The 27752-nt window shown below is 44.1% G+C and overlaps 1 protein-coding gene across 2 annotated transcripts in view; it reads right to left on the bottom strand.

The window, feature by feature from the left end:
* JMY (junction mediating and regulatory protein, p53 cofactor) overlaps positions 1 to 27752 on the bottom strand; it is an 86362-nt gene extending 58610 nt beyond the window's left edge. For both annotated transcript variants that reach the window (XM_023214931.3, XM_023214932.3), the window contains exon 1: positions 26178 to 27752. In XM_023214931.3, coding sequence (XP_023070699.2) covers positions 26178 to 27212 — 1035 coding nt within the window. In that variant the 5' untranslated portion in view covers positions 27213 to 27752. The remainder of the gene's footprint in view (positions 1 to 26177) is intronic.

Here is a 27752-nt window from a genome sequence, read left to right as displayed (position 1 = left end):
AGACCAGCCTGGGAAACATGGTGAAATCCTGTCTCCACAAAAAATTGAAAAATCAGCCAGGCATAGTGGCGCACACCTGTTGACCCAGCTACTCAGGAAGTTGAGGCTGGAGGATCACTTGAGCCCGGGAGATGGAGGTTGCAGTGAGCTGAGATCATGCTACTGCATTCTAGTCTGGGTGAGAGAGCACATCCTGCCTGAAAAGGGGAAAAAAAAAAAAAAAAAATCAAAAAACCTGTTTGTAACAAAGACCATGCATACTCAAGGATACTTGGGTCTGAGTCTTCTCGGCAGCTGTCCTTACTTTGGCCCGAGTAAACTCTTCAAATTATATTTTGTGCCTCAGCCTCTTCCTTTTAGGTCAACAAAGGCAACAATTCCCTCCTTCCAAGAATATGTACATACAAAGAAGCCCTTTATCTTATACTTCACTTGAAAACGAACACTTTCTTCCAGATAATGGTTTTCTACCAGGTTTCAGGAATAGCAAAATTGTTAAAAGAATGAAGGGGAAAAATGGTGCCAACATCTTTCAATAGTAAAATCCCCCTGAGTCATTTACAAGTGATCATATGCCACAATTCAACAGTAAGAGAACCTCAAACACTAGGCTTCTTTGGGCTCTTCTTACAGAGTCAATAAAGTAAATGTAATACAAAGTTTAGATACTATTTTCTGCCAACACAAAAACATCAAATCATTATATGATTATTAATTAGTCACAATACCACTCTACACAAATATGTGCAATAACTGAGGACAGAAAATCAGTTATTCTACCCAAACATTAACATTTTTATCAATTATTTCCAACATGCTTTTTGTTCTCAGACAGAATAATACTTTACAAAGCTATTATGCCACAACTAAACTTAATACTCTTGCAGACAAGCCCAGGGCATCTCACCTAACACTATTAATTTATTAATTTGCCTTTTTTCCTATAAAGTTTCATGTCTTTCCAATACTAGATTACCTTAAAAACAATTATAACTTCAATTGGTCAATCTACTTTAATCTAAGTATTGGCAAATAATCTTAAAATACAGGGAATGCACTTTATAACTTCATTTCAAAAGAAGCAATTTACTAAGCAGTAGACTTTACTATAAACCATTTTCTATAATTCATGACAAAAGAATTCAACAGGTGAAAGCATAATCACTAACCTGATATAATTATAAAACTTAATTTTTGATTTTGCTAACTAAAAACTGACAAAGTCCAGGGAATAAATAAACTGAGCTATGGGCATTTGCAGGTTATAAACTGCAAAATGTGCAAGGTGCTATAAATCATGCATATAAAAGACTAAAAGGATTGTAAAGAAAGTCGAATTATTTAGGATTAAGGATAGTCGGGATGAAGGGGGAAGACCTTAATTTAAAATGCAGAAGATGCACCTAAAATGTGAAAGATGCAGGTTTGCTAAATTTGAGAAGATTCACTGAGAGCTACAATGAATAAGAATGCAGATGGAGAATACAACTGCAAAGGGTTTCAGAAGGGCTGAAGCTTAACCAACACAACATAAAAACAGCCACAGCAGGATTCAGCAGAAAGGAAGGACAAAGAGCAGCGGCCTGGAAAGTAAAGCTTTGATAATTTCTGCTTCAAAATCTGATGTATCTCTTGTACGATTTTAGAAAATGATTTTGCTCTATTGATTCATTTAAGAGACATGAAGCAGAGGTCGGGTGTGGTGGCTCATGCCTGCAATCCCAGCACTTTGGGAGGTCTAGGTGGGCGGATCACTTGAGGCCAGGAGTTCAAGAGCAGCTTGGCCAACATGGTGATACCCTGTCTCTACTAAAAATACAAAAATTAGCCAGGCGTGGTAGTGCACACCTGTAATCTCAGCAGGTTTATTTGCCAAAGTTAAGGAAATGTGCCCGGAGGACAGGTCTACGCCTTTCTCTGAAGATAATTTTGAGAGCTCCAAATGTAAAGGGGAAAGGGCAGGTTACTGAGAAGTAAACAATTTTCATGTAAGGACGGTTAGGAAAAATAATCATTCATGCCTTCGTCTGGCCCAGTGAATCTGCACTTTTTTTACTTTTTAAGGGAACATTTTATTTATTTATTTATTTAGAGACAGCCTCTCGCTTTGTCACCCATGCTGGAGTACAGTGGCTCCATCATGGCTCATTATAACCTCAATCTCCTGGGTTTAAGTGATCTTCCTGCCTCAGTCTCCTGAGTAGCTGGGACTATAGGCATGTGCCACCACACCTGGCTAATTTTTTATTATTATTATTATTTTTGTAGAGATGGCACTTTTACATAAGATAACACAGACGAAATGGGGCAGGAGAACAATCAGATATGCATTTGTGTCTGGTGGGCAGGGGTGTGACTGCACCTGTAAGGATATGCTATCAATTTACATTGCCATAGTGAAATTTTAGCAGAAAAACCTCAGGGTAAAGATCTTGGAGCTCACTGTGAAATCTGCTTGTGGGCAAAATACAGGGACGCATGTAGCTTTTCATCTTGTAGCCATCTTATTTGGGAACCAAAAGGGACATGTTTGTGTGACCCAGTTCCCAACTTAACTTTTCCCTTTGGCTTAATGAGTTTGGGGTCCCTAGATTTATTTTCCTGTCATAAAATCTCTAAGTAATATCTTCACCATTAATTATTAAAACATGCAAATAATTACTGTGAAAGGGAGTGACTTAGGATACTCGGATGGAGGGAGCCTACCCCAGCAATGATACTGCATCTGCGGCCCTGGGAACTGCCTTTAGGTCCATTTGGTCTGTTTCCCCTACTGACAAATAAGGACAAGTGCCTTACATTTCCACATTTACACTGCCCATCTCTGTTCTTGCTTTGAAAACTACTGAATCATTTTAAAATTATTCCTGCCAATTATTACTTGTTAATACTAAAATCTGAGAAAAAAATATGACTCAAGGGACATAAAATCAAAAAAGAAAAAAAATCTGGGGCCAGGTGTGGTCACTCACGCCTGTAATACCAGCACTTTGGGAGGCCAACGTGGGTGGATCACTTGAGCTCAAGAGTTTGAGACCAGCCTGGGCAAAATGGCGAAAACCCATCTCTACAAAAAAACCCCACAAAAATCAGTTGGGTATGGTGATTCATGCTCATAGTCCCAGTTATTCAGGAGGCTGAGGTGGGAGGATTGCTTGCTCCCAGGAGGTTGAGGCTGCAGTGAGGCAAGATCAAGCCACTCATGGCAGTGGCGGGCCATCTAGAGTGACTGCTGCCATCACATCAGCTGCAGTGGAGAGGCATGAGCGGTAGTGGCAAAAGCGGCTGTGGGAGCAGCAGTGGTGGCAGTGGGTTCCCTGTGCCCCATGTCCCAGGGGCACCCGACTGAGCCACCCCTACCCTCACAGGGCCAGACAGGAACCATTCCCAGGCCCGGAGTCTCCGCCACAGCCACAGCCTTGCTCCCTGCCCCATCTTAAGGGTCTGCAAGCACCTGGCTGAAGGGTACAATTGGGACTTGTGAGGCCAACCCCAAGTGCGTCAGGTTCATTTGTGTGGCGCTTGCCAGGGCCACCATGCCACCTGTACCTCGCCCATTGTCCTGGGAGCCACTGCAATGGGGCCAGGCTGAGTTGCCTGCCAGCAGGGTAGCAGTAAAGTCAGGCACTGAGGGGCAGGCAGAGAGGCGCCCTGAGGCAGAGGTGGGCCCACGGTGTGCATATGCCACGCTCCACGGAGCCAGTGGGAGCCAGGGGTATGCAGGAGTCTCACCCTCCCAGGGCCTACAGCTGCTCAAGTTACAGCTGCAGATCCAGGCATCTCCGCACTCTCGGGGGCCTGGGAAGGCCCCATTTTGCCCCTGCAGGCTCGCAGGTGTCTGCTCCCACTGCCTGGCCTCTTCTCACTGTCAGCGCCTGTTCCACTCACAGGGCAAAGTTGAGGCCAACCCCAGGTCTGTCACAACCCGGCTGCGTGTGCGCACACTCGGGGCAGTGCTGACATACCAGCCCCCAGCCAACAAGCACAGAAGGGAGGCCAAGGGGGTGCTGGGGGCAGCTCAGCGCTGGCCCACAGACACTCCTTGGCACAAAAAGCCTGGGCACCATAAACGGCAGCAGGAGGCAGACAAGCTCCTAGGCATGAGTGGGTGAGTCCTTGGTGAAGCACCACCTTCAAGTCAGGGAGGGCCTGAAGCCTGGGTGTCAGACTGCTGATCCTGCCAAATGGGGTGGGAACTTGTGGTGCCTTTTCCAGGCACCCGCCATGTTTGCCCATGGACCATTCCGCATGCACTTCCTCCCCTGAGGCCTATAAAAGCCTCAGATTCAGCCAGATGATGGGAGACCAGCTGCAGAGAGGAGCTGCCCACCCCAGGTCTCCTCTCTGCTGAGGGCTGAAGAGATGACCAGACAACCAGCTAAAGAGATGAACTACCCTCTCTGCTGAGAGCTGGACACTCATCGGGATGACCTCCCTAGCAGAGAAAAGCTACCCTCCCTACTGAGAGCTAAAGAACTGATGGGACAACCAGCTGCAGAGATGAGCTACCCTCTTTGCTGAAAGCTGAACACTCATTGGGATACGCTGGCTACAGAGAGGAGCTGCCCACTACAGGTCTCATCTGAGTTCTTCTATTGCTCAATAAAGCTCCTCTTTGTCTTGCTCTCTCTCGTCTTGTCTCTTATCTGTGTACTTCATTCTTACTGGACGCAGAACAAGAACTCAAGACCCAGTGAATAGCACGGCTAAAAGAGCTGTAACACAAACAGGGCTGAAACACCCTTGCCCACAATGTTACAGGCAACAAGAGAAGAGGATAGAAGAGCTGTGGCCCTTTGGGGACCCCAGACCTAGGAAATCCCCAAGCCAGAGCTGTGATACCCTTTTTAAGGCTCTGCAGTTCCTGCAGTCTCCAAGCTTCCAGGCACCACACTGCGTTCCCTGGTGTCAGCCGTGGAAGCTGCTTATTATATCCCTGGTTCAGTCGCAGCCTCACAGGAGCTGGTGCCAGTACTGGCACCTGGAGCTGCCCACCCCACCACAGCCAGAGTGCCTGGTTGTACGCAGTGGCCAGACCCCACGCTCACTAACACACCCCTCACAGCTCCATGACTGGCTCTCCCTTGGCAAGTGTGGGACTCAGACTGGTAGCAGCAGCTGAGCACAGCCTGCCAGGCTGAGCGGGTAGAATGAGCGGGTAGAATGAGCCCAGCAGGTCAGAGCAAAACTCAGGCAAAGGCACCACTGGTCACAGAAGTTTCTGGCTAGTGAGGTGACACCCTAAGGATCCCATAACACCACTGTACTCCAGCCAGAGGGAGACCCTGTCTAAAAAATAAAAACGAAAAAGCCCTAATATCTGAATTTAGAAAGTAATGCTCCAAACTGGTATTTTTATTTCTTTTCGTTCAAAGACAAATATTGTACAAACTGATATTTAAAATGATTTTCAGATTCTTTGCTTTGTAGATAAGTAGTAAATTTGATTGACTGCATTCTACTCCTGGGAAAATACACACCTCTCATTAAAATGTACAAACACACTCTGTACATACATGTTATATATAAAAACCAAACCAAAGGCAGGGCACAGCGGCTCATGCCTGTAATCCCAGCACTTTGGGAGGCTGAGGCGGGCGGATCACTTGAGGTTAGGAGTTCAAGACCAGCCTGGCCAAAGTGGTAAAATCCTGTCTCTACTAAAAATACAAAATTAGCCAGGTGTTGGGGTGCATGCCTATAATCCCAGCTACTCAGAAGGCTGAGGCAGGAGAACTGTTTGAACCCAGGAGGCGGAAATTGCAGTGAGTCAAGATTGCACCACTGCACTCCAGCCTGGGCAACAAAAGTGAGACTCTGTCTCAAAAAAAAAAAAAAAAAGAAAGAAAATCTGTCTTCATCTCTTAGGGACTTACAATGCATTTTAAGGGGCACAAGTGGTCCATAAAGAGAAAAACCAGGGTGGCAGTTATGGATGATATCAGCTGCCAACATAAAGCCTCTTTGATTTCTGAATTTCTAACACAATTTCTGATTTTTCCTTGTTTCTTTGAGACAGGGTCACACTGCTGCCCACGCTACCATGCAGTGGTGCAGTCATGGCCTACTGCAGCCTCAACTTTCTCAGTTTCAGGTGATCCTCCCACCCTAGCCTCACCACGCCCGGCAAATTTTTGTAGTTTTTGTAGAGACAAGGTTTCATCACGTTTACCACACTGCTCTCGAACTCTTGGACTCAAGCAATCTGCTCACCTCAGCCTCCCAAAGTACCAGGATTACAGACATGAGCCACCATATCCAGCCACTGATTTCTTACAGTGGTCAGAAATGACTTTCTATAGGAGGGGGACCTGATCTGGCCCCACCTAGAAAGAAGTATGGAACTTAGCCAGGCATGGTAGCTCACACCTGTAATCATGGCTACTTGGGAGGCTGAGGTAGGAGAATTGCTTAAACCTGGGAGGTAAAGGTTGCAGTGAGCCGAGATCGCACCACTGCACTCCAGCCTGGGTGACAGAGTGAGTGAGACTCCGTCTCAAATAATAATAATAATAATAAAATAAATGTGGAACTTAAGATAACCGCCCCCCCCCACAAAAAAAAAGGCAGTGCAGTGGTGATGGTGTGTATAATGGAGCAAAAATAGGACTGTGTATAGTGACTTCAGCAAATAACGGGATTTAAAAGGCTTGGCTATGGCTAGGCCTGGTGGCTCATGCCTGTAATCTCAGCTAGCTACTAGGGAGGCTGAGGTGGGAGGATGGCTTGAGCTCAAGAGTTTGAGACTACAGTGAACTATGATCGCAACCCTAGGTGATGGAGAACCTGTCAAGCAAGAAAGAAATGAAAGGAAGGGTGGGGGAGGGAGGAAGGCAGGAAGGTCAGCACAATGGGAACAGGCACAGAAAGAAAGAAAAAAGGACAGGTGCAGTGGCTCAGGCCTGTAATCCCAGCACTTTTGGAGGTCAAGAAGGAACAAGCACTTGAGGCCAACAGTTCGAGACCAGCCTGGACAACATTGTTAGACTATATCCCTAAAAAAAAATTTTTAAGTTAGCTAAGGGGAATAAGACAGAGCAAGATGACGCGAATTACCTTTTACGAGACTCAGCACATTCTCATCTGTGGTAGCTATGGGGCGGGGCAAGACTACTTCTGCTTGATTCCTGGTACCAGGTTAGCTACCAGGTCAGTCACGGGGGTGCATAGAACACCAAGAGGGCTCGTGGGGTCCCTGATTCCAGGACTTGACTCTTGGATGGCATTTCTGAACCTGCCCTGGGCTACAGGAGAAGCTACTGCCCTGAAGGGTGGTTGAAAGGTGAGTCCCAGGCCAGGCAACATTCACCACAAACTGACTTAGGAGCCCTTGGGCCCAAAGGGAACACCAGCAGCAGTCTGCCAGTACTCCCCCTGGGCTTGTTGCTCTGGGATTAGGTTCCTCTGCCATTGGGAAGGGGAGGGAAGAGTGGGAAGGACTCCACCTTGTGGCGTGAGTGCCATACAACAGAAAACCAGGTAGACTTCTAAGGTTTCTGATTCTAGTCCCTGGCTTCCAGAAAGGATCCACCAGGGACCTGGGGGAATTCATCCCTCTGAAGGGAAGGGCAGAGGCCTGGCTGGCTAGCTTTGCCATATGCTCATCGTAGAGCCCTAGGGCCTCGAATGAACGTAGGCGGTAGCCAGGGAGTGGTTATAGCAGGCCATGGGTGAGACCCAGTGCTGTGCTGGCTTCAGGTCTGACTCAGCACAGTCCCAGTGGTGGTGGGCACAGGAGTGCTTGTGTCCCTCCACCCCCAGGTCTAGATGGCTCAGAACAGAGAGAGAGGCTCTGTTGTTAAGGAGAAAGTAAGGGAAGAGAACAAGAGTCTTTGCCTGGTAATCCAGTGAATTCTTTCACATCTTGACCAAGACCATCAAGGTGGTACCTCTATGAGTCTGCAACAACCACAGCAATATTGAGCTTGGGGTGTCCCCTAAAACAGATACAGCCTACATCACAACACCTGAGTCCTTCTGAATATGTGGAAAGCCTTCCCAAGAAGGACGGGTACAAACAAGTCCAGACAGTGCAGACCACAGTAAATACCTAACTCTTCAATGCTCAGACACAGATGAACATCTACAAGTACCAAGATGTTCTAGAAAAACATGACATCACTAAATAAACTATTAATAAATAAGCCACCAGGAACCAATCCTATAGAAACAGAGATATGTGGCCAGGTGCAGTGGCACACTCTTGTAATACCAGAACTTTGGGAGGCCGAGGGAGGCTGATCACTTGAGGTCAGGAGTTCCAGACCAGCCTGGCCAACATGGCAAAACCGGTCTCTACTAAAAATACAAAAATTAGCCAGGCGTGGTGGTGCACGCCTGCAATCCCAGCTACTCAGGAGACAGAGGCAGGAGAATCCCTTGAACCTAGGAGGTGGAAGTTGCAGTGAGCCAAGATGGCACCACTGCAAGACTGTCTCAAAAAAGAAAAAAAAAAGGGAGAGAGAGATAAGTGACCTTTCAGACAAAGAATTCAAAGTAGCTTTTTGGGGAGGAAACTCAAAGAATTTCAAGATAACACAGAAGAGGAATTCAGATTTCTGTCAAACTTTTTAAAAGAGACTGAAATAAGAATCAAGCAGAAATTCCAGAGCTAAAAAACACAACTGGCATATTGAAGAATGCATCAGAGGCTTTTAATGGCAGAACTGATCAAGCAGAAGAAAGAAATAGTGAGCTTGAAGACAGGCTATTTGAAAATGCAGTCAAGAGGAAAAAAAAAAAAAGAGAGAAAACAATGAAGCATGCCTGCAGGATTTAGAAAACAGCCTCAAAAGGGCAAATCTAAGAGCTATTGGCCTTAATAAGGAAGCAGAGAGAGAGAGATGGGGTAGAAAGTTTATTCAAAGGGATAATAACAGAGAACTTCCCAAACCTAGAGAAAGATACCAATATCCAAGTAAAAGAAGGTTATTATAGAACACCAAGAAGACTTAACTAAAGACTACAAGGCATTTAATAAGCAAACTTCCAACAGTCAAAGATAAATAAAAGATCCTAAAAGAAGCGAGAGAAAAGAAACAACGTACAATGGGGCTCCAATACATCTGGTACCAGACTTTTCAGTAGAAGCCTTACAAGCCAAGAGACAGTGGCATGACACAAAGTGCTGAAAGAAAAATCTTTTACCCTAGAATACCAGCAAAAATATCCTTTCAAACTTGAAAGAGAAATAAAGACTTTCCCAGACAAAGCTGAGGAATTTCATTAACACTAGACCTGCTCTACAAGAAATGCTAAAGGAGTACTTCAATCAGAAAGAAAAGGACATTAATGAGCAATAAAAAAGTCATCTACCAGGCCAGGCATGATGGCTCATGCCGTAATCCCTTTGGGAGGTTGAGTTGGTGGATCACGAGCTCAGGAGTTTGAGACAAGCCTTCCCAACATTGTGATATCCTGTCTCAACTAAAAATACAAGAAAAAAAAAAAAAATAGCTGGGCGTGGTGGTGGGCACCTGTAATCTCAGCTACTCAGGAAGCTGAGGCAGGAGAATCATCTGAACCCGGGAGGAGGAGGTTGCAGTGAGCCGCGATCAAGCCCCTGCACTCCAGCCTGTGCGACAGAACAAGACTCAAAAAAAAAAAGTCACCTACCAGCACTTTGAGGGGACAGGACAGGTGGATCACTTGAGCCCAGTAGTTCAAGACCAGCCTGGGCAATTGGCAAAACCCCATCTCTACAAAAAAATAAAAATAAAGAGTGGTGGGACACGCTTGTGGTCCCAGCTACTAGGGAGGTTGAGATGGGGGGATTGCTTGAGCCTGCACTCCACTGCATGCCACAGCACTCCAGCCTAGACAAAGAGAGACCCTGAATTAAAAAAAAAAAAAAAAAAAATCTGAAGGTACAAAACTCACTGGTTATTAGTAAGTAAACAGAAAAACATTATAACACTGTAACTGTGGTGTGTAAGTTACTCTTATCTTAGAAAGATTAAATGATGAACCAGGCTGGGTGGTGGCTCACGCCTGTAATCCCAGCACGTTGGGAGGCCAACGTGGGCAGATCATGAGGTCAAGAGATCAAGGCCATCCTGGCTAACACGGTGAAACCTCATCTCTACTAAAAATACAAAAAATTGGCCAGGCTTGGTGACGGGTGCCTGTGATCCCAGCTACTCAGGAGGCTGAGGCAGGAGAATTGCTTGACCCTAGGAGGTGGAGGTTGCAGTGACCCGAGATTGCACCACTGCACTCCAGCCTGGGCAACAGAGCAAGAAGCCATCTAAAAAAAAAAAAAAAAAAAAGAAAGTAAGAAAGATTAAATAATGATGAACCAATCAAAAAAATAACTGTTAGACAACTTACAATAAGATATACAGAAACAACGAAAAGTTAAAAAGTGGGAAGACAAAGTTAAGATTAGAGTCTTTGTTAGTTTTCTTTTTGCTTGTGTGCTTACGCAAACAGTGGTAAGTTGTTGTCAGCTTAAAATAATGGGTCCTGAGATAGTATTTGCAAGCTTCATGGTAACCTCAAACCAAAAAACACACAATGGATTCACAAAAAGAAAAAATCAAGTATCACCAAAGAAAATCTTCAATAAAAGACATGAAAAAAGAAGACAGAGAAGACCACAAAACAAACAGAAAACAACAAAATGGCAGGAATAAGGTACTTACCAATAACAATGACTGTAAATGGGCTAAACTCTCCAATTAACAGACACAGATGGACCAAACGGATTAAAAAACAAGACCTAATGATCTGTTACCTACAAGAAACACATTCACCTATAAAGACATACACAAAAAGATATTCCATGTCAATGGAAACAAAGCAGAGTAGTTATACTTAAACAAAATAGATTTCAAGACAAAAACTAGAGACAAAGAAGGTCATTATATAATGATAAAGGAGTCAATTTAGCAAGAGGATATAGCAATTTTAAATATATATGTACCCAACACTGGAGCACCCAGATATATAAAGCAAATATTAGAGCTAAAGAGAGAGAGGCCCCAATACAATAATAGCTGGAGACTTCAACACCCCACTTTCAGCACGGGACAGATCTTCCAGACAGAAAATCAACAAGAAAACTGGACTTCATTGGCACCATAGGTCAAATGGACCTAACAAAAATTTACAGAACATTTCATCCAATGGCTACAGGATACATGTTCTTTGCCTCAGCATATGTATCACTCTCAAGGACAGGCCATGTTATGTCACAAAGCAAGCCCCAACACATAAAAAACAAACAAACAAACAAACAAACAAAACCCTGAATGTCAAGCATTTTCTCTGACCAAAATGGGATACTCTAGAAATCACTGACAAGAGGAATTATGGAAACTATACAAATACATGGAAATTAAACAATATGCTCCTGAGTGACCAGTGGGTCAATGAAGAAATTAAGAAGGAAACTGAAAAATTTCTTAAAACAAATCATAATGGAAACACAACATACCAAAACCTATGGGATACAGCAAAAGCAGTACTAAGAGGGAAACTTATAGCTAAAAGTGCCTATATCAAAAAGAAGAAAAGGCTGGGCATGGTGGCTCATGCCTGTAATCCCAGCACTTTGGGAGGCTGAGGCAGGTGGATCATTTGAGGTCAGGAGTTTGAGACCAGCCTGGCCAACATGGTGAAACCCCGTCTCTAACAAAAATACAAAAAATCAGCTGGGTGTGGTGGCGCGTGCCTGTGATTCTAGCTACTAAGGAGGCTGAGGCAGAACAATCGCTTGAACCCAGGAGGTGGAGGCTGCAGGGAGCCAAGATTGTGCCACTGCACTCTGGTATGGGCAACAGAGTGAGACTCTGCCTCAAAAGAAAAAAAGAAGAAGAAGAACTCCAAATAAACAACCTAATGATGTATCTTAAGGAACTAGAGGTGAGGCGCGGTGGCTTATGCCTGTAATCCCAGCACTTTGGGAGGCCAAGGCTGGTGGATCACCTGAAGTTGGGAGTTCAAGACTTGCCTGACCAACATGGAGAAACCCCATCCCTACTAAAAACACAGAATCAGCCAGGTGTGGGGGCGCATGCCTATAATCCCAGCTACTTGAGAGGCTGAGGCAGGAGAATCACTTGAACCCGAGAGGAGGAGGTTGCGGTGAGCCAAAATTGTGCCATTGCATTCCAGCCTAGGCAACAAGAGCGAAACTCTGTCTCAAAAAAAAAAAAAAAGGAACTAGAAAAGCAAGAGCAAACAAAACCCCAAATTCAAATTATTAGAAGAAAATATTAAAGATCAGAGCAAAAATAAATGAAAATAAAATGAAGAAAATAAAAAGATCAAGGAAACAAAATGTTGGTTTTTTGAAAGGTTAAAATTGATGAACCTTTAGCCAGACTAAAAATAGAGAAGATCCAAATAAAATCAGAGATGAAAAAGGAGAGAATACAACTGATCCTGCAGAAATTCAAAGGATCATTAGTGGCTTATATGAGCAACTATGTACCAATAAATTGGTCTAGAAGAAATGGACAAATTCCTACACACAACATACTACCTATCAAGATTGAACAACGAAGAAATCTAAATGTAAGCTCACCAATAACAAGTAATGAGATTGAAGCCGTAATAAAAAGCCTGCCAGTAAAGAAAAGCCCGGGTCCTGATGGCGTTCACTGTTAAATTCCACCAAACATTTAAAGAACAAACACCAATCCTACTCAAACTATTCTGAATAGAGGAGAAGGAATACTTCCAAATTCACTCTACAAAGTCAGTATTACACTGGTACCAAAATCAAAGACACATCAAAGAAAGAAAACTATAGGGCCAATATCTCTGATAAATACCGATGCAGGCTGGGCGCAGTGGCTCACGCCTGTAATCCCAGCACTTTGGGAGGCCGAGGCGGGCGGATCACGAGGTCAGGAGATCAAGACCATCCTGGCTAATACGGTGAAACCCTGTCTCTACTAAAAATACAAAACAAATTAGCCGGGTGTGGTGGCGCATGCCTGTAGTCCCAGCTACTCAGGAGGCTGAGGCAGGAGAATAGCATGAACCCGGGAGGCAGAGCTTGCAGTGAGCCGAGATTGCGCCACTGCACTCCAGCCTGGGCGACAGAGACAGACTCCGTCTCAAAAAAAAAAAAAAAAAAAAAAAATATATATATATATATATATGAACGCAAAAATACTCAACAAAAAACTAGTAGGCGAAATTCAACAATACATTAAAGGTGGGGTGCAGTGGCTCACACCTGTAATACAATACTCTAGGAGGCCGAGGTGGGAGGATTTTGAGCTCAGGAGTTCAAAACCAACCCGGTCAACATAGTGAAACCTCATCTCTACTAAAAATAAAAAATTAGCTGGGTGTGGTGGTACATGCCTGTAATCCCAGCTGCTTGGGAGGGAAGGCAGAAGGGCTGCTTGAGCCTAGGAGGTTGAGGTTGCAGTGAGCCAAGATCGCACCACTGCACTCCAGCCTGGGTGTCAGAGTGAGAGTCTGTCTCAAAAAACAAAAAACAAAAAATAGGAGCCCAAACGACTCTTTAGGGAAAAAAACTTAATATGATTGAAAAATGGGCAAAGATTTGAATACGTATTTCTCAAAAGACACACAAATGTCAAACAGTCATTTGAAAAGGTACTCAACATCATTAATCAGAGAAATGCAAGTCAAAAGTACAATGGGACATCATCTTACCCCCAATTAAAATGGCTTATATCCAGGCTGGGCACAGTGGCTCAAGCCTGTAATTCTAGCACTTTGGGAGGCCGAGGTGGGTGGATCACTCGAGATCAGGAGTTCAAGACCAGCCTGGCCAACATGGTGAAACTTCATCTCTACTAAAAATACAAAAATTAGCTGGGTGCAGTGGTACATGCCTGCAGTCCCAGCTACCCAGGAGGCTGAGGCACAAGAATCGCAACCCAGGAGGTGGATGGAGGTTGCAGAGAGCCAAGATCGCACCACTGCACTCCAGCCTGGGCAAGAGTGAGACTCTGTCTCAAAAAATAAAAAAAAAAGACTGGCGCGGTGGCTCACACCTGTATTCCCAGCACTTTGGGAGGCCGAGGCAGGTGGATCACCTGAGGTCGGGAGTTCAAGACCAGCCTGACCAACATGGAGAAACCCCGTCTCTACTAAAAACACAAAAAGTAGCTGGGCAAGGTGGCGCGTGCCTGTAATCCCAGCTACTCGGGAGGCTGAGGCAGGAGAATCACTTGAATCCGGGAGCCAGAAGTTACAGTGAGCTGAGATCTTGCCACTGCACTCCAGCTTGGGCAATAAGAGTGAAACTCTGTCTCAAAAAAATAAATAAATAAAAATAAAAATACAAAAATAAAAATCACAACAATTGAACTCATGGAAAGAGGGAGTAGAATGATGGTTACCAGAGTGTAGGAAGGGTAGGAAGGAAGTTGAGGGGAGGTAGGGGCGGTTAATGGGTTAAAAAAAAAAATAGAATGAATGAGACCTAGTATTTGATAGCACAACAGGGTGACAACAGTCAATAATAATTTAATGGTGTAATTGGATTGTTTGTAAAACAAAGGACAAATGCTTGAGGGGATGGATTCCCTATGTTTCATGATTTGATTACTATGCATTACATGTCTGTATCAAAACATCTTATGTACTTCATAAATATATACACCTACTATGTACCCCCCAAAATTAAGTTAAAAATTAGCTGGGCATGGTGGCGCATGGCTGTAGTCCCAGTAACTCAGGAGGCTGAGATGGCAGGATCACTTGAGCCTAGGAGGCTGAGGTTGCAATGAGCCATGATTGTGCCACTGCACTCCAGCCTGGGTGACGGAGGAATATTCTGTCTCAAAGTATAATAAAATATATTTACAATAAATAACTATAAATATGCTCAGCTATCTTAAATCACATTCATTTTTCCCTCTTTCCCAACCAAACAGGAATGTGCATTTTCAAATAAACTGACTTTTCCAATCTTCCTCCTCACCCTCCACAGTCAAATAAATTGACTTGTTAAAAAAAAAAAAAAATCAGCATATACAAATACCTACACACTCTTCTTAAGAAATACAAATCTGGATCCTTTGAAAACCACACTAATGAAATAAAAGTGAAGAATTATATATAGGCAGTTCTCAATTATTAAATATATTGTACCCTAAAGGCACATTTAACTTTATTTTTTCCCATAGACAATATTTTAAGTTATGGTTAGACTTTGCAAAGCTACCCCAAACCATGGTAAACATGTAAAAGTGCAATGAAAGATATTAAAATACAACATCTTGCTAGAGTAAGTATGAAAATACTAATCAGAAATGCCAACATTAAAAAAAAAGTAGGTATAATTGGAAACAATTAACAGTTGGATAAAATTTGTAGTGAAGTGTAACGGGCTGTTAAAAGCACCTGGACAGACCTTACCTTACGTCAAAGGCCAAAAAAAAAAAAAAAAAAAGAAAAATAATTAAAAATTTAAAAATACCTAACAAGATCTATTTATTTATGTATTTATTTTTTTGAGATGGAATCTCGCTGTCACCCAGGCTGGAGTGCAGTGGCACAATCTCGGCTCACTGAAAACTCCGCCTCCCAGGTTCACGCCATTCTCCTGCCTCAGCCTCCCAAGTAGCTGGGACTACAGGCGCCCGCCACCATGCCCAGCTAATTTTTTATATTTTTAGTAGAGACGGGGTTTCACCTTGTTAACCAGGATGGTCTCGATCTCCTGACCTCATGATCCGTCCACCTCAGCCTCCCAAAGTGCTGGGATTACAGGCGTGAGCCACCATACCCAGCCAAGATCTATTTATTAAATAAACAATTGTTGAAGGAGATTTAAAGGTATTTTTAATGTTTCCAGAGGTTAACACTTACCATTTCTTTAATAGTTATTTCAATTGGAATATGTGCAAATCAATTGTGATCAGGGTTGTCTGGAACGCTTACAAACAAAGTGAAGGGGAATACAGAAAAAATTGGGGAAGAGCTATGAAAAAAACTGACAAGAAAAAATACTAGAATCACTGTTTTAACTGACTGTATCAAAAGGACCACCTGTCCTGTGACGTCGACGAAAATAATAATGTGTACACGAAGCAGCAACAAGGGACTTGGGAAAGCATGTACTAGGAATTCCTATGGAGGGTACAAGAGGCTGAAGATCAACCTGTAACATTTTTGTTGTTTTGACATTTCGGCTTGGAAATATTTTACCTGTACAGCACCAGCTTCCATTACAAACATGGTTTTTAGTACAAACAAGTTTGGGTTTAGGAGGAACCCAGCATCAGTATGAGTTGTTTCAGGAAAAAGTAGATGAAAAAGTATCACAATAGCAGCTGACATTTATGACGGTTTCTGTATCAGATACCATTCTAGGCACTTCACATATATTTTCGTTCTTCCTAACAGTCTTATGATGTAGGTATATAGTTATTATGCCATTTTAGAGATGAGGAACCACGGGCAGAAAGCTCAGTTACTACCAAGAGTTAAGCTAGTGGAAAGTAGAAGTGAGGCACAATCATGGCTCACTGCAGCCTCCTGCCTAGGCTCCCAAAGTGCTGGGATTACAGGCGTGAGATACTGTGCCGGGCCAACATACCTATTTTTAAATCCCTCTATGAGGCAGCAGTATTAATCTCTCTACAGATGAAGAAGCTAAGGCACTGCATCAGGTAACTTGCCCAAAATCACAGCTATTAACATAGAGAAGTCAGGTCTCAATCTCACTTGCATCCTACCTCTTACTGTCTATCTATGTGTTAACTGAGATAATGTACACAAAGATCTCTGTAAAGTGCTTGGCCCACAGTAAGCATTCAATAAAGGTTAACTAACTATTGCTGCTATTTAAAACTTCTTATATACATCCTTATACACACTCCAGTTATGGCCCCATAGGTGTGGACAGAAACTCATCTAGATAGGACGGCAAGGAGAAAGATAGGCTTAAAGAAATAATTTTAATAAGTAAGCACTCATTTTGCAAGTATAAGTTTCAGTTATCAAAAACTGATCGGAAAAGCAGTTTTAATACTAAAAACCACAGGGAGAAGTGAAAAAGAACAGAAAATTTGAAGCATAGGTAATGAATGATGTAAGGATAAACACACACAAGAAGAAACACTATTGCCATATTCAAATGCCCTCTGTACTTCAAAGTGAATTTAGGCTTTCTCAAAGCCTAAAAACACAAGCAATATTAAAAGTGCTGTGACTTCAACATTCATCTTACTGCAGGGAGATCTAAACCTGGATATAGGGCGGGCGCAGTGGCTCACACTTGTAATCCCAGAACTTTGGGAGGCCGAGGCAGGCAGAAACCTGAGTTTAGGAGTTCGAGATCAGCCTGGTCAACATAGTAAAAACTCGTCTCTACTAAAAATACAAAAATTAGGCCAGGCGCGGTGGCTCACATCTGTAATCCCAGCACTTTGGGAGGTCGAGGAGGGCGGATCACAAGGTCAGGAGATCGAGACCATCCTGGCTAACACGGTGAAACCCCGTCTCTACTAAAAATACAAAAAATTAGCCAGGCATGGTGGCGGGCGCCTGTAGTCCCCGCAACTTGGGAGGCTGAGGCAGGAGAATTGCATGAACCCGGGAGATGGAGCTTGCAGTGAGCTGAGACTGTGCCACTGCACTCCAATCTGGGCCACAGAGAGAGACTCTGTCTCAAAAAAAAAAAAAAAATTAGCTGGGTATGGTGGCAGACACCTGTAATCCCAGCTACTCAGGAGACTTAGGCGGAAGAATCATTTGAACCTGGGAGGCAGAGGTTGCAGCCAGCCAAAATCACGCCACTGCACTCCAGCCTGAGTGACAGAGCGGGGCCTCGTCTCAAAAAAATAAAAAAACCAAGTTTCTCAGGTCCCAACCCTTGCCACACTGTGCCTGTCAACTATGGTGGGTCCTTTAAAAAGAGGCTATACTTACCTCACTTTACAAACAAAAAACTAAGGCCCAAAAAGGCCAGTTAACAGCCTAGTGTCAAGCAACTTGTATCACAATCAGGACAAAAATACAGATTTTTCCTGAGCCATATTCATTTAATTTTTTTTTCCACGAAGCACCTAAAGACAGTGTAGTGGGATGCTTCTGAAAAAGCATCCTGACTCAACTAATTCCAAGCACCAGGATGACTTCATAACCAATTTTATTTAAAATTTCTTCCCAAAGAAAGTGTTCATCACTACATTTTCCCAGTGCCTATATTACTATTTGTTGAGTAAACTAAGACCCTAGACACTACCCTCAAATCTGAAAGTTACAAATAAAACCCCAAGTAACTTCATACATTTATCCTTAAAAATTCTCCTCTGTGATAGCCGGGCGAGGTGGCGGGTGCCTGTAGTCCCAGCTACTCGGGAGGCTGAGGCAGGAGAATGGCCTAAACCCGGGAGGCGGAGTTTGCAGTGAGCTGATATCCGGCCACTGCACTCCAGCCTGGGCGACAGAGCAAGACTCCCTCTCAAAAAAAAAAAAAAAAAATTCTCCTCTGTGAAATGTCTAACCCATCAGCCCTATTTTTATTTCACAGCCCATTTTACAGAACCTTCGCTACAGTCTGAAAAAGAGTCTACGATATAGAATTGTAAGTATATTTAATTTAAAATTCAAGGACAATCCCCCACATTTAGGAAAACAACTCAAAATTTTCTGGCCTTTTGCTGAATAAGTTCTTCTCTGCCCCTATGCAGTTTAATAACTTAGATATGCTATGTTAAGGCTATTTGGTATTATCAAGTCCCCTACAAGAAGCCTGAAAAACCAAGTTAACTTCACCATCTCTACCAAAAAAAACCAAATAGTTACAAGAACTATTATTTAGCCTTCAGTGCCTATGTCTCTTACCCTTAGAACTTAATAATTTTTCTCCTACCAACAACTGAGTGAATCAGGCAGATTCAGAGGAAGCAGGTCCTGGCCTTTTAGACAGTGAAAAGAGCCACAGGAAACTTCTCGTTACCAAAAAAAAAAATACATTTAACCATCAATGGAGCAACAGAGGGCTCATCTTGTGCTTTCAAGACCTACTGTCAAAAATATTTTACAGTTAATGAAAGGTCAAATAAAGCAGCAATGGAGAAGGTTAACAGATCGATTAAAATTACATGTGAGAATTTGCAAAGATAAGATGGCTATTTTAAATACAGCAGCTGCTATGTTTGATAAAACAATTTTCCCAACCATCTTCTCCTTTCTCTTCCCATCTCTCTCAGACACACATACACACTCCCTTATAACAACATTATTGAAGTGTTGTCTAAGTTAACCTCATTTTAGCAAGGAGGAAACATCCCCAGACTTCATGTCTATGAAATATCTGGGCCAGGGGTGGTGGCTCAAGCTTGTAATCCCAGCACCGTGGGAGGCCGAGGCAGGTGGATCACCTGAGGTCAGAAGTTCAAGACCAGCCTGGCCAACATGGTGGCTCATTTCTACTAAAAATACAAAAGTTAGCCAGGTGTGGTGGCACATGCCTGTAATACCAGTTACTTGGGAGGCTAGGGCAGGAGAATCGCTGGAAGCCGGGCAGTGGAGGCTGCAGTGAGCCGAGATCATACTACTGCACTCCAGCCTGGGTGACAGAGCAAGACTGTCTCAAAAAAAAAAAAAAAAAAAAGATAAGAAAAAGAAAAAACAAAGAAATACCTGGTGGACTGGGTATCTTGTGACGTTAACTGGCAAGCAGAGAAACCATCACACAAATTACCAAGAAGGCTGACATCCTACTACCAGGCTCCATGTTTTTGTTTCATAGAAGCCCTAACCTAGGATATATTCATTTTTCTATACTTATATCTTTTTCAGTGATGCAAAAAACTGTCTAAAAGTACATTTGGGTACAGGATTGAAGAAAATGATTAGCATCAAAATATTGTAAATGCTTCCAACTTTCATCTTTCATCAATACTTTAAGAATCCCACAAATTCACTTAGTTTCATTATTCTTTAACTGTATTTTACAGTAAAAGAGCAGTCTGCAATATTTTCATGAGAGTATAACATGGTTAGACAAGGCATCAAGCTACAATGTTGACATATCCTCTGTCCTAAAAGTCTACAGCTCCCATATGTCCTCAACATGTAATATCCTATTTTTCAATACTTCCAGTCAATGCAGTCAAGAACTGCCAGACAGAACAGCCCTCTCCATTGCAATCATATTATATCCTTCCCTACAAACAGCAGCCTGCTCCCACTATTTATTTATATGTAATCATGGGTCATAGCTTGCTGGCCCAGTGAAAGACAGATGGCGTCCCAAGACTCCTAAAGTACTGTCATTTCTCTAATGTATATAGTTGGGGTTTCAGCAGGGCTTGAGTTTTATAACTAATCTAATTTTCAAGAAAATTAGAAAAGTTATTTTCTAAGGACCCAAAGGTATCCTTGGGAGGACACCTGTTAAACAAAACTTCCTCCTAGAGCTCCTTGCCCCTTCAGTTAAATAACCTCAGAAGTCAGGAGCTGTTTTTCAGCTTAGCCATTAAGATATAAAAACAAAACAAACAAAAAACCTCCACACGATTGGTCACTCTTCTCTAACATAAACCTATCCTTGCACCACCAGGCAACCCCTTTCTCTAAAACGCAACATTCAGACTGCCTTACCTCATGTTTGTCATAATTAATTTGAAATGAGTTATCCTAATTTAAAAGTAATTATTGAGTGGTGGCATGCACGTGTAATCCCAGCTACTTGGGAAGCTGAAGCAAAAGAATTGCTTGAACTTGGGAGGCGGAGGTTGCAGTGAGCTGAAATTGTGCCATTGTACTCCAGCCTGGGCAACAAAGCGAGACACTGTCTTTAAAAAAAAAAAAGAAAGTCATTGAACTGACTGCATTTTCAGATACTACCACTCCCCGATTCTCAAGAGTAGAGACTGACGTCCTTTCTCTTTAAGGAAGGAATATAGTCCTTTGGATCAAGAACTCCAACAGGCCATAGGCATGGCAGAAAAGGCACATATTTGGATTAAGACAAATCTAGGCTTTCATCGGAGGTTGGTTACTCAGCTTAGTTTAGCCTTGGTGAAGTCCACAGGACCTCTTTAAGTCTCAATTTCTGCTTCAGTAAAACAGGTATAAAACACCCACTGATCTCAACAGATAGTGAAGCGAATGGAAGGAGATAGCTAATGTAAAGAGCCCAATACCTAAACAGTGCTAATAAATATTAGTTACAATCCCCACAAAAAGGGCTGAATGGAAAACTGGATAATCCTTGTTACACGAAAAAAGGGAAAATAACACTTCCTGGAAGCCTCTTTTGTAAGTGCCCTTTCTCATACTGTCTTACTCAAATCTTAAGACATCCTTTATTTCCTCCCCTTTCCTTTTTTTTTTTTTTTTTTTTTTGAGACGGAGTCTCGCTCTGTCGCCCGGGCTGGAGTGCAGTGGCCGGATCTCAGCTCATTGCAAGCTCCGCCTCCCGGGTTCACGCCATTCTCCTGCCTCAGCCTCCCGAGTAGCTGGGACTACAGGCGCCCGCCACCTCGCCCGGCTAGTTTTTTTTGTATTCTTTAGTAGAGACCGGGTTTCACTGTATTAGCCAGGATGGTCTCGATCTCCTGACCTTGTGATTCGCCCGTCTTGGCCTCCCAAAGTGCTGGGATTACAGGCTTGAGCCACCGCGCCCGGCCACCTCCCCTTTCCTTTTTAAAAGAGGTTAAATAACTAAGCAGGTCATCAGAAGTGGTGAGTCCTATTTTCAACCTAGGTCTTTCTGACTCCAAACACTCAATAGGCTATTTATTACGTGGCTTACACGGATAATTTTGAAAACACATGCTACTTCCAAACCGTGGTTTCAACTGAAGAGAAGTTAGAATTGAGCACATCCTTATAAACATAATAAATTCCAAAATGAACACTGATGATTAGATCTTAATCAAGCCTACCGTCATAATTAAGGTTTACTATCTAAAGCATCACAGTTAATTATCTTGAGAATAGCTGTCCTTATACAGAAATCATTATTTATAAAATCCAGGTCAAACCTAAGCTGCAGTATGGACCACCAACGCACACACACTAATACAAACCTCAGCTCTGACCAACAACCAAGGCTACTGCTGAAAACTGTTCATAGAGGTCTTGGTGGCACCCGCATTCATTTAAGGACTGATTCAGTGCCTACTGTATAAATAGTGCTTCCAAGAGTAAACCCTTGTAAAAGTCCGAAGTCAAACACACCGGTAACAAATTTCACCTTTCATTTGGATTTAGACCCTAAGTATAATGTACATTACAACATAAACATAACTTTTAAATGCAATGTGAAACCAAAACATTCCTGTGACTGACATTATTGCCTTTCTCTCTAAAATGTACACAGGCCCACACATATAAAACTCGGCAGGACACCCCATTAAAACCCATCCACAGCCCCTCTTACAGGGAATTCACCATTGCCAGGTAAAAACCTCTTATTGAGGAATTTATTTACGTTTTAAGAAATTTTCCTTTGAGGAACTATTGGGTACATTAAAAAAAAAATTTCTCCTCGTTTTAAAAACACTGTCCTTTGAGAAATTTACACTTATCAATTTATAAAAATCCTACTTACAAGTTCACATTAAAAGGACACATCTTCTAAGTCCTTTAAATTCTTGCAATAGTAAAAATAAATTAATTAATTTTAAAAACTTCTCTAGTTTCCTTTATCCACTAATTAAGAGTGCTCACAAGATGTGTGGTCCTGAACTAGGGATGGCAAAGATGAGAGTTCCAAGGTATTGTCAAAGCCAAGGACCTTGAAAAGTTTACAATCTAGTTGTACAGTGTGTTCTATTAAAAACAAACAAACCTTTCAACAATTTACTATTTTGAACAAAAACAGGTGGTTTTAAGTCAAAACCTTTAAATCGACAAGGAAAGGAATACTGTAGGAAAAAAGACCAAAAAATAGATTCATAGAAATTAAAGACGGAAAAGGACTAAGTATTCCAAGTGACCAAAGGACTAAGTATTCTAAGTAACATATCCTCAAGAATGTATTTGATTTATCAGATAAATCTAGCTTGAAAAGCCATAGAGAATTCCACAAAGTCAATAGAATAAAACAAACATGACACAACTTCTATAAAAATGTTACCTTAAAACATGTTACTGCAAACTCTTAAGAAAGCAGTTAAATTTAATTAGCTAAAGACAAATACATGGCTAGCATCCTATACACTTTCGTTATCATGTCCATGGCAGACATCACCAACCAATCACACCACACTTCCCTCCCTCCCCACCCCAACATAATCGAAGAACACAATCTTCCAGTATAAGTCAGGGTAGGCATTATTACCAAACCTATTTGTTGTCCTTGATAGCTATTTTTCAAATACTGAAGTTGCCGGGTACAGTGGTTCATGCCTGTAATCCTAGCACTTTGGGAGGCCGAGGCAGGCAAGATCACCTGAGGTCAGGAGTTCAAAACCAGCCTGGCCAACATTGGGAACTCCTGTCTCTACAAAAACACAAAAATTAGCCAGGCATGGTGGCCGGCGCCTGTAATCACAGCTACTTGGGAGGCTGAGTAAATGCTTGAACGCCAGAGGTGGACGCTGCAGTGAGCTGAGATTGCACCAGTACAGTCTAGCCTGGACAACAGTGTGAAACTCTGTTTCGAGAGGCAGTGGGGGAGAAAGGTCAGGCGCAGTGGCTCACATCTGTAATTCCAGCACTTTGGGAGGCCAAGGCAGGCGGATCACGAGGTCAGGAGTTCAAGACCAGCCTGACCAACATGGTAAAAACCCGTCTCTACTAAAAATACAAAATTAGCCAGGCAAGGTGGCACGCGCCTATAACTCCAGCTACTCAGGAGGCTGAGGCAGGAGAATCAGTGGAACCTGGGAGGCAAAGGTTGCAGTGAGCCAAGATCACACCACTGCACTCCAGCCTGGGCGACAGAGCGAGATTCCGTCTCAGAAAAAAAAAAAAAAAAAAAAAGTATAATTTTCTGTTAAAGAAAACAAATCATTATGGTCAAGAAAACCTTAATTAGGAACAGATTTTTTTTAAATGTAATCCCCTTTTTAAAGAGTTCTAGAAAATTATATATTTTGAGAGCTTATTTTTGACCCATTTGAATTAAAAAACCAGAGACAGTCGCTATTTCTCTTTCTTTTTTTTTTTTTTGAGACAGAGTCTCGCTCTGTTGCCCAGGCTCGAGTGCACTGGCAGGATCTCGTCTCACTGCACGCTCCGCCTCACAGGTTCCCGCAATTCTCCTGCCTCAGCCTCCCCAGTAGCTGGGACTACAGGCGCCCACCACCACACCTGGCTAAATTTCTTTTTGTATTTTTAGTACAGATGGGATTTCACCGTGTTAGCCAGGATGGTCTCCATCTCCTGAACTCGTGATCCGCCTGCCTCGGCCTCCCAAAGTTCTAGGATTACAAGCGTTAGCCACCGCTTCCAGCCTGACAGTCGCTTTTTCTGAGTATCCAAAAAGTTAAAACCAGACAGGCCTACTCATTATGGGATTTTTAAAGAATATATAGTTTAAAAAATATATCCGTAAATCTAATAAAAGAAAGAAGCACTAACTTGGTTCTTGGAGTTTAAGAGAAATACAGGTCAATATTAACCAAACACTTCTGAGAATATATGTGGTCACCTAAGATTTGTCACTTCCTTCAAAAGAATTTAAGGTAGAACAGACTCCCGAAGTGAGGTGATAAAAAAGGGAAATATAAACAGATACCTGGAACTCTGGGATCATGTTATAGTGGGTGACATTTAGCATAGAGTAAACCAACAGGAAGGACTGAAAAACTGGATTCAGGAAGTTGTAAGACAGTACTACTGTATAAGAGAAAAACAAACATTTCTTAAATACTCAAGTCTAATAAAGAAAAAGATCTCATATTCTACGAAAAAAACAAGACGCTCTAGCTCCCTAGTCTAACAGGGTTCAAGTATTATACATACATAGGCAGATAACACCACAATCTCAGGAATATAAACACCATAAAAAGGGGCATTTCAGGCCGGGCACAGTGGCTCACGCCTGTAATCCCAGCACTTTAGGAGACCGAGGCAGGCGGATCACGAGCAGGAGATAAAGACCATTCTGGTCAAGATGGTGAAACCCCATCTCTACTGAAAAAAAAAAAGGAGCCGGGCTAACATGTGTGATGCGCACCTGTAGTTCCAGCTACTGAGGAGTCTGAGGCAGGAGAATCGCTTGAATCCAGGAGGTGGAGGTTGCAGTGAGCCGAGATGGTGCCACTGCAATTCAGCCTGGGAGACAGAGCGAAACAGTCTCCAAAAAAAAAAAAAAAATGGTGGGGGTTGGTGCATTTCTCCACCAATCTCAATTGCATTAATAGTAAAAATAGTAACTTGCTTTGAGAAACTACGTGTAGTATCCATTAGGGAAAACTAAGTATATTTTAAAAGACTTTTTTCAGTGAAGTTCCTCCAGCAGAAGCCAGTAAGCAGGTATGAATCACATATTTCTTACACATTCTAGAGCCCCGTATGTATATCCATTCAGACCCTTTTTTCCATTATTTTTTGTTACTTTAAGGATTAGTTTGAAAAGGCTTTTGTACTTCTACAGTAAGTACAAAAATACAACGAACATTCCTGCCCAGAGCCTTTATTTCTCCCTAAAACAGGAGTGAAACCTGAGCCATCTGTAAAGATCTGAGGTAGTACAAAAAAGAAGAAACAAATCACTTCCAAAAAATCTTTTAAAAATAAATTTGCATCCAATAGTCAGTAGGTGCTTTTTCACTTGGACAGGTCACCCGTTTAAAAATGAATTTAAAATTTGCGTAGGTTGCCACACTGCATAAAGAAGAATCAAAACAGAAGATCAACTTTGCTAGGTAAGACAAACTATTTTAAATAAAGGTGACACGGACAAAGAAGAGTTGATATCTGGGCAGTTATTGCTGGAAGAGCTTTAGGGGTAGAAAAATGCTCATGTAGCCTATGCTTACAGAACACTTTTCTGAGTGGCTTTAATTGCGCATTACCAGTACTGAGTAGTACACAGAGCGCATTTGATAAATGGGGGAGGAAATAAAGACGAAGGTCCTTCAGGGAGTAAAGTAAGCAGCCACCGAGAGGGATGAAGGGGAAGGTAGATCAGGAATCCCTCTTGGTTTCCGCTTGACCAGAAAAGCAACCGTCCTACCTGCGCACACCCGAGACCGAGGCTCCAGCCTTTGGTTTGGCCAGTAAACCAAAAGCGACCAGTAGAGCCCAGACTAGAGGCTCACTCAACTCACCTCCTGGATGCGCTTCCTGGCCCGCTGAAGCACTTCTTCGTAGCCCTTCTGCCGCAGTTCGCTGAGGCTTTCGTAATACTCCTCGGGGTCGTCGGTCTCGGTGAAGAGCACCTGGGAGAGGATCTTCCAGCCGCAGGTGTCCAGGCCGTGGCCCAGGTAGACCTGGAGCTGATAACACAGACTGTCGATTTCCTGCTCGGTCATCTCGGGGGCGCCCCCAAACAGCACAGTCCACATGCCCGAGGGTTCCTCCGGGAACACCGGCAGGCACGACTCCAACTGCGAGTTCACCGAGCACAGCTGCTGGTGCACGGCGCGCAGGTCCTGGAAAGAGAAGAGTCCGGCCCAGCTGCACTCTTCGGCCGGAGACTCCAGCTCGGCGGCTGGCGGCGGCTGCTCCGCGTCCGACATCGCCAGAGGCGCCTCGTCCTCCTTCACCATTTCCAGCACCTCGATCTCCTCAGAGACCGTCCCAGAGGCGCTCACTATCCGTACAGAGGACACCGGGGCCTCTTTCGGCGCCGGTCTGGCTGTTGCAGCAGCAGCGGCCCCCGCCGCATCGTTGGCTTCAGATGCTCTCTGAACCGGGATGGGTTTGGCCCGCACTGGGCTCCTAAGACGACTCTCCGCCCCTTTGCTGCCAGGACTTCGCAGCCGCGGGTCCCCCAGAAGGCTGCCAGTGCTCCGAGGAGAACCGCCCTCCGCCCAGGCCGAGCTCCGCCGGGGCCCGGGGCTCCTAACCAGAGTTGCAGAGGCAGTGGCCTCGGGCCGGCCCCTGCCTGCCGGGCTGCCAGGCCCGCGGCTCCCGTCGGACGCAGCTCCGCCGGCCTCGGCGCCCCCTCGCGCCCCCGCCTGCTCCCGGGAGCCGCTCCTCTGCCTCTGGGCCGTCCGGTTGTGGCAGGTTATGGCAAACTTGCCCTCAATCTCGTTCCAGGCTACAATAAAGACGAATTTGTGCTTCTCGCGCTCGTCGAACACATGGGGCCGCACAGCCACCCAGTCTGACTCGAGCGTCTCCTCCAGCGAGAACGACATGGTGGCTCCGACTTAACGCGGGGAAGGGCCGCCGGCCCGGCCCGCTCGAGGACTCCCCGCTGGCTGCGCCGCGCCCCCCGCTCACCCTCGCCGGGCGCTTTCAGCCATCTTAGTGCGCCGGCCGGCTCTCCTCGCTCGTTCGCCCGTCGCTCCGCGCCACGACCGCCAAGCTCCTTTGTGGCGCGGCTAGCGGGAAGGACAATACGCGTCCCGGGAGCAGGTAGTTCACATGGTCACGTGCGGCCGGATCTGTTTACAAGCCCCGCGCTGCCGCAGCGTCTCGCGGCCGCCCGCCGCCCCCAGCGCGAGGCCGTGGAGCTGCGTCTGCGGCGCTCCGGAGGTGAGGCGCGGGTCCCGGGGGGTCAGGCCGGCGCTGTGTGCGTCCCGGTCGCTCGCCCAGGTCAAGCTCCCCGCCCCCGCTCCTGCTGCTGCCGCAAAAAGCCGGCAGCGGGTCAGACTGATGAACCCTTCTGCTAAACTCTGCGCCTCAGCATCGCCACAATGTTGCCATTCGACTGCTGACGTCGGCGGCTCCACGAG

The sequence above is a fragment of the Piliocolobus tephrosceles genome, chromosome 4 (genome assembly GCF_002776525.5).
Source record: "Piliocolobus tephrosceles isolate RC106 chromosome 4, ASM277652v3, whole genome shotgun sequence".
Lineage (NCBI taxonomy): Eukaryota > Metazoa > Chordata > Mammalia > Primates > Cercopithecidae > Piliocolobus > Piliocolobus tephrosceles.
The sequence above is the reverse complement of the archived record's forward strand: the minus strand, read 5'-3'. Positions and strand labels throughout refer to the sequence as shown.